The sequence below is a fragment of the Rutidosis leptorrhynchoides genome, chromosome 3 (genome assembly GCF_046630445.1).
Source record: "Rutidosis leptorrhynchoides isolate AG116_Rl617_1_P2 chromosome 3, CSIRO_AGI_Rlap_v1, whole genome shotgun sequence".
Classification (NCBI taxonomy): domain Eukaryota; kingdom Viridiplantae; phylum Streptophyta; class Magnoliopsida; order Asterales; family Asteraceae; genus Rutidosis; species Rutidosis leptorrhynchoides.
Window position 1 is genome coordinate 368,859,011 of NC_092335.1, and position 7,197 is coordinate 368,866,207.

The 7,197-nt window shown below is 33.3% G+C and overlaps 1 protein-coding gene and 1 long non-coding RNA gene across 2 annotated transcripts; one reads left to right on the plus strand and one right to left on the minus strand.

The window, feature by feature from the left end:
* The first annotated feature begins 691 nt into the window (after positions 1-691).
* LOC139897611 (uncharacterized) lies at positions 692-2,587 on the plus strand. The gene is made up of 2 exons (XM_071880305.1): positions 692-883; positions 2,030-2,587. Exons 1-2 carry the CDS (start codon positions 734-736, stop codon positions 2,453-2,455), a joined length of 576 nt encoding a protein of 191 aa, XP_071736406.1. The 5' UTR covers positions 692-733; the 3' UTR covers positions 2,456-2,587.
* Positions 2,588-3,583: 996 nt separating this feature from the next.
* LOC139897612 (uncharacterized) lies at positions 3,584-6,882 on the minus strand. Its single transcript, XR_011776699.1, has 3 exons — positions 6,641-6,882; positions 5,363-5,507; positions 3,584-3,783 (listed from the first exon to the last, which is right to left on the minus strand). It is a non-coding gene; the product is annotated as an uncharacterized lncRNA (long non-coding RNA).
* Between the last annotated feature and the right edge of the window lie 315 nt (positions 6,883-7,197).

Here is a 7,197-nt window from a genome sequence, read left to right on the forward strand (position 1 = left end):
TCGTCGCATCGCCTGAGCTGATCCGAATCTAGTTGTGATTAAAAAGAGAGAATAGTTTGAATGTTGAATGTATGAAATGGTTAAATATATGATTGTATATATAGTTGTTGAACGGTTTGATTTTTCTTTTTTTAAATCCAATTCACCAAAAGCTAGTTTGACAGCGTCTATCGCGCGACCTTCGAACCGACGCCGGCCCGATGTCGACCATCCGTCGATCTCGTCGTCAATTTTGGGCGACGATGGCGACTAACAGCGGACACCGAATGCTCTAAGGTTTAAATTAAATCCTAGACGTAGCAAAGTCAAAATGAATACCGAGTTGCCCAATGAAGCGCACTACCCGGGTTTAATTTCTGGTTATGTCAAATTAATCAAAAAAGGAGTGTGACCAGAGGGTGTGTGTAATGCGTAATTCACTCAGTACCAACGTGCTCGGAAGGCTTGATTACCCGAGTTTTACCTTCTATGAAAAGCCAATGGGCTAGTTCATCGCTAATCCAAAAGAAAGTCAAAATGAATAAAAATAAAATAAAATAAAAGTACTAATATATCAGTACCAAGTTGAGCATAGCCACGTGTGATAGTAATACATCCACGTGGCAGAACAAGAGTAAAATATGAATGATACGTTTGTTTTGACTCTAGAAAACTGGAAACCTGTTTTTGCTTCCTTAATTTCAGGATCCATCTTTTAGTGTTTGTTCTGTTGTTGTATGTGTATGCCGGAGAAATGGAATCGCCGTTAAAAGTAGAGATGATTAAACAGGCGATTAAACAAGTGATGGAAGAAGTAGGCGGTGATACAAAATCGTCAACGTCATCATCCGATGATGATGACGACAACCACCGCCACCGTCTCCTCTCTAAATTGATGTCTCAGGTATCTATAATCTATCTATCTATCTATAGTATATCTATAATATATGTATATAATAAATAATTTCTATATATGTGCCTTTTGTTTTATTCATTAGTTTTAGCTCCTTAAATAATAAATCATATCATACCTCATACCATATATATTAGATTATGATAATTATATGTAATTTATATGTATATAATCACAATCAAAATCATATAGAAAAAATATAAACAAATTATGATCCTTGAATCACTAGGTTTTACTCATTGTCTGATATACATGACTGTGTATATAACACGTGAGTTACTAATTGTGTATTGCCATTTTAAGAAAAAATGTAGTTAGAAGTAACAGAGCAAACTACTAAATGTAGTGTTCCTTTAGATTCTGATGTTATTTTTAGTGTTATTTTTGGGGACCCGTTTGGTTAATGTGTTACTAGCTCAATCAGTTCCTATCCTACTAAATCAACGTTACAGAGTTATACTTTACGGAGTATAACGCTGCTAAATCTGCACACTACTACATCTACTTTAAAGAGTTATACTTTATAACACTGTTGTAGGGATATGTTTAGTGGTGTGTAGATAAATTTTGATAATGTACAAGTGATCATCTATTAAATTACCATTATTAATAGGAGTAATAGGTAAGAATATTGGACGTATTTTTTTGTGACAATCTCCATAATGGTGCGAGGATTTTGAAGGTTGGAACAGAGAAATTTCTCATTTTGGGTGTTATTTTTTCTATCTTTTTATGAATATCTGCCTATTTGGTTGTATGAAATTCTTTGCTTTAAAACAATAATGAATAAACCTAAAAATACGATATATGACAAGTTGAATGTGTAAGATTACGAGACATAATTGTGTTAACCAAAGAGTTAGAAGGCTTAGTTAGTTAAATATATAACATTACTCATATAGTCACGATGACAGAGTTATAGTTGCACCCTACCAAACCCTAGAAACACTATAAAAAATTAGTCATTTCTTGTAATTTTGTAACATGCTTTTGACCTAGGGGTATCCAGATGCATTAAAGGTGCCTTTCGCGTTATTCGGCCCGTGTATTTTTTTGTTTGGGATAATATTATCTGATGATTTATCAATTTACATTCTCGCCAGCATCTCTAAATATGAACAATTCATTACTTAACAGTTGGAAAAGTTGGAGGATGAATCGGAAGCCAACTCACAGCCAACCAAAGAAAACAACACGGTTTCGAAATCAGACGAAGATGAAGAACAAAAGATAGTGAAAGAGCTTAAGGAAGTGAAGAAACAGAATCTTATAACACACTGTCTATTATCAGTTATGATACTCCTCACTGTTGTTTGGCAGGTATCAGAAGTTTCAATTATTTTGAAACTAAAAGACGGAGTGAGTCATCCGTTTCGTTCAATTGGTAACATGTTTATGGGTATGATAAAACCACGTAAATCAAATGGTAACGATGAAGTAATAGATTCATCATCGATTACGAGTAACCTCATTGAAGCCTCCCCCGTTCATGATCTTAAGATTCCAGAGCTTCCTCATGTTGAGCTACCAAAACTCGATTTCAGTTTTATAGATGAAAATTGAATCACAAAAATGGTTATATAAAGTGCAACTTAGTTAGGATATTTTTTTCTGCAGCTTTTGATTGTTTCCATGTTGTTAGAAATAGTAATTCATCAAGGGGAATTATTGATTTGATTTGTTTTGTCACCAACCTGCTGATTTCAAGGATTTTAATGAACAAAAGAACTTTACTAAAACATTAGACCATGAGTTAAGGTAATGGTTTTTGGCAGTGAGGCGGAGTGAAAAGTTGCACTAGATAGAAAAATCTAACGGTTATGTCGAAGTGTTAAATTCAAAGGGTGTGTTGTGGTGTGTGTTAAAATTTGACTAAAACGGTTTGAGTGATGTGGTAAAAATATGATTGAAAGTTTGGTGGAAAAATAATTAAATAAATAAGGTGAAATGAGGTGTTAAAATTTGATTGGGTGTTGAATTTTCTCATCTTCCGCTGCAAATGAAACGCACGCCTTCAAAATGTAAAATTTAACGCCCCATATCAGACGTTATGAGCATTAAAATTCGCCACATAAGAAAAAGGGCGTTAAAAACGCCCTGTAGCTCATGGTTTGATGGTAGTTATAGTGTGAGATTACTATTAGTGAGGGTTGTGAGCTCCACCTCGTTGCGGAAAAAGGTTTTAGGTTGGACGCTTAAAACCTTGTTGTTTTCGTTCATGGTTGCAACCACTGGTCCACAATTAGCCCATATAACATTCAAAAACAGTACAAGTCTGTCTTCATCTAATAGCACTAAGTGCGTCCTCATTCCATAAACCAAACACCCGTAAACCTTGCAGTACTTTCCTAAATTTTGAAAGTTGATCTTGACAGTTTCGATGTTACCACGAGTTAGGATGTTAGGAAGCGTGTAGTAAAACGAAGCGAGATACCGATTATTTTCGTGAACATTAAAGTTAATAGTTTTTTAGAATACTAGTTTATAACCCCGATCGCGGGATTATCCATTAAAAAATTTATAATTAGTTTTGACGTTCTGACCGTTAAAATCCAACCCATTTAGATCTAGATCCTTTTAAAAATCTGACTCACTTAATCCATACCCATTTCAACCCGTTTCTAACAAATTATAGAAGTATTTTCTCATTAGCATTCTGTATATGTATAATCAAATCAAATACTACCATCCAATACAACCTTAAGAAAGACTAAAATCAATGTAATCCTACTACATTATTCAAGACTTTTGGGACCACCTATTTTGCCTCTTATGTATCATTCGCAAGTAAGTTTTCATCTTCTTGTATCTTGTCGTGGTTTGTTTGAGTAAGTTTCAGTTGATCTACTTAACTCATTTAAAATGTTGTTACCATCGTCTTCATACGCTTCCTGTACAAAAGACTCAGAGTAAGAGAAATTACAAGAATTGAAAAAGAAGTACAAAAAAGATGGAAACTTTTGATACCTTTATTGGATTTTACTTTTTCCCAACGTTTGTAGTTAGATGTAATTAAGAAAATTTCGAAATGTGACATAGTTCACGAGTGCATTATTTAGATAACCACAACACACCTTTATCAGTTCATAAAGTGCAGGAAGGGTATAAGTTAGTAAATTGGCTCGCCCATGATAATGACACCATATTCAATAGATCCACTTGAGTCCCAATCATCAGTTTGTGTGCTGGGCAATATTTTGTCTACTTCACTTCAATCAACACGAAACAAACACACTTCTATATTAGTATCTGGTAATTTAGACTTTAAAGTGAGATTTGCGACAAAGTTGAGAATTGTGAGACACTGTAAGATATGATATCTTGGAAATGTGGCAGATCCACTAAAAATTAATTATAATTATAAGTTTAATTCCCAGTTGTTTCTGTTAAGACCAAGCAAAAAGCAAGAAAAATTACTCTTGGGCAGTTACTCTTGAAACTGTAGCAGATCCACCCTAAATTAAAATAATTAAGTTTTTATTACTCTTGCCCAGCATCCTGATTTTGTGCAGAGCAGTTCCAACTACTTTCACACGTAATAAAACTTCATTTTATGATCATATTATTGACAGTGACCCAGTGAGACAAATGCAAACTGAATTATACTTGTATAATGATAAAAAAAAATATAGAGCTTTAGACAAAACTCAGAAAATTCTTCTTATAAATGCAAATATCTGATTTTTCTCTTCATGCTCAAACTTAAATGAAACTATAGGCATAAATTCTAATCTACACATTGACATTGACAAAAAGTGACCGGAAAGTATTAGAATCATTGCAATGAAAGAAAAAATGTCAACTTACACATGACCATAACCGAATACATATTCGTCATTTCTTCAAACACTTTCTGTGCATAAAACAATAGACACATTAAAAATTCAATAGACAAATCTACCGCTAATCTATTGCAAAATTCAAAGAACGAACAAGGGTTTATCAGGAGCAATGTAACAATAAAAAGGCTAACTATATTACCTCAATATAGTTGGGTCCAACTATATTACTCTTGGTCTTGAAAAAAAAAAAAAAAAAACTAACCTAATACCCTTCAAAATCACAAAATTGCATTTCACATCATAAACACTTGTCTTTTTAGAATGGAAACCACAACCAAATTATACAATCAAAAGTCAAAATCGTGAATACATCTATGACAATGAAATAGAAAAACTTCCATCATCAACAAATCACCAATGAACCTTAAGGCTACAATAGCAAAATTCCAGGACAAACCTGTTTAATTAGGAATGCTCATACTCATACAGTCATACTCATACTCATTTTAGCATACACATTTTAACAAACACTTGAAATGCATTCAAACTTACATGTAGTCATCAAACCTTTTAAATTATCAAACTTAACACACATTCCTTGCTGATGTCACTCAACTAATTTTCAAATGTGGATGTAATTTATCAAACCTTCATCTATAATTCATAATTAAAATGGTAGGGTACAAACCTTTTAACCAAACTATGATGTATCAAATATGATGGAAAATTGGTCATGTCCAACAAATATTCGCTGACTTCAAAATAAGTTAACATGAATGAAGCTATGTTTGTCGACCAACATGCAATCTCACACCAGTTGCATTAAACATGACCTGCCATAAAGTACAGTTTTATAGGAGATTAGAAGTTGGGAATCACAAAAAAAAAAAAAAAAAAAAAAAAAAAAAAAAAAAAAAAAAAAATTAAAAATTAAAATAAATAAAATAAAAAAAATTTATTTATTTATTTCATGATTAGATTATGCAAAGAAATGTATTTAAGGACACGTATCATACAATACAACCTAAAATGAGTGCGATTACAAAAGTTGAGCTGCCAATGCCTGTTGCAGAATGCAAGGAAGGCATACCACCAAATTAAGATTCCATCAGAGGGATCCCAATGGTTGGGTCCTTCCCTCCGCCCACACATTAGTCCACGAGGACACCAATGGTAGCGCCAAGTCCTCCCTTCCGCCCAGGGGCCGCCCAGGTGTTTCGTCCATCTAACCGTGCTTTTGTAAAATATTTGAGGACGGGAGTATATGTATATTTAACTTGTATTTTTCGCTTGTATACTTGTACAATTAATTAATTAATTAATATAGTGGGTCCTAATTTTTATGAGGAAATATGTCTTTGTTGAGAGTGTTTAGTCCTGAGGTTAGTCCTGGGAAGGAAGTGCTGATGTGGCGCTGATGTGACACCCCAGGACATGGATGGAGTAGTTACTCCATTGGGAGCTCTCTCAGTGTTCTCTATAATTGGGTATCTACCAATTGAATATACGACATGTAATATGTATTAATATATCACTAATAACTAATCATAAACCACATTATTGACGCCATATAAAGTATACAAAGTAAAATGAAAACTTCACCTAGCATTTTGCCATTCACATCCATAATAGTACAAAACTATGTTGAAAAAAGTCTAATTAGATATTTAGATGTAATCATCACCATATTTGCCCCAACCAAATCGCTATTGGAATTAAACAACAACAAAAAAATAACATCACATAGAGTCTAAATTATATGTCAATAATAGTAGTATACACATATCTTCGTAACAACCTGTAAATAAGCATATACAAAATGGGATTCATGTACAATTATAGAATCCTTAAATGCAGGGAATCATAAACCTAAATCGAATAAAGGCATAAAAGAATGACATAAACCCTAATTGTATTTGTGAATGCTTCGATAACAAAGAACCCTAAGTATAGATATTACTCTCACCTTAACATTGTTAGTTGTACAGAGAATGTTGGATTTGCATTTATTGAAGAACCCTAACTGTATATGGATGAATGCTTCGGTAAAAAAGAACCCTAATTTGATTTGTTTAAGATTTAGTAAAATTACTATTGAATCTTGCGTAGATATTCGCTGCATATTTTGAATTTGGAAGAGAGACGTAGCGCAATAATATTCACTTCTATCGATCTCTTCCATCGTCTCATTATCTTAAGAATTGTAGAGAGAGATGTGTATTTTTTAATTTAATTTGTTTCAGTGATTTTGTGACGACATTCACCCGATCCACCCGCTTCGTGATGGATATGGATGAACCTAAATGGATATCGATACGGATATGGATGAACTTAAATGGATATGGATATGGACATGGATGAAAAGTCTCATCCATGGATATATCCATTACCACCCGAAATACGTATACGAATATATAAATATAGATATATGCTTACATATTTATGTAACGACCCAACCCGTTATCCAACCGAATACGCAAAATAATTTTTTTTTTATTACAGTTAGGGTGCGCGGTGTGCAAC

Excerpts from the sequence above, each read along its gene's own strand:
- LOC139897611 (XM_071880305.1), top strand. The coding sequence starts at position 734 with ATGGAATCGCCGTTAAAAGTAGAGATGATTAAACAGGCGATTAAACAA. Across the intron at positions 884-2,029 it reads TCTCTAAATTGATGTCTCAG|TTGGAAAAGTTGGAGGATGA; the intron begins GTATCTATAATC and ends ATTACTTAACAG.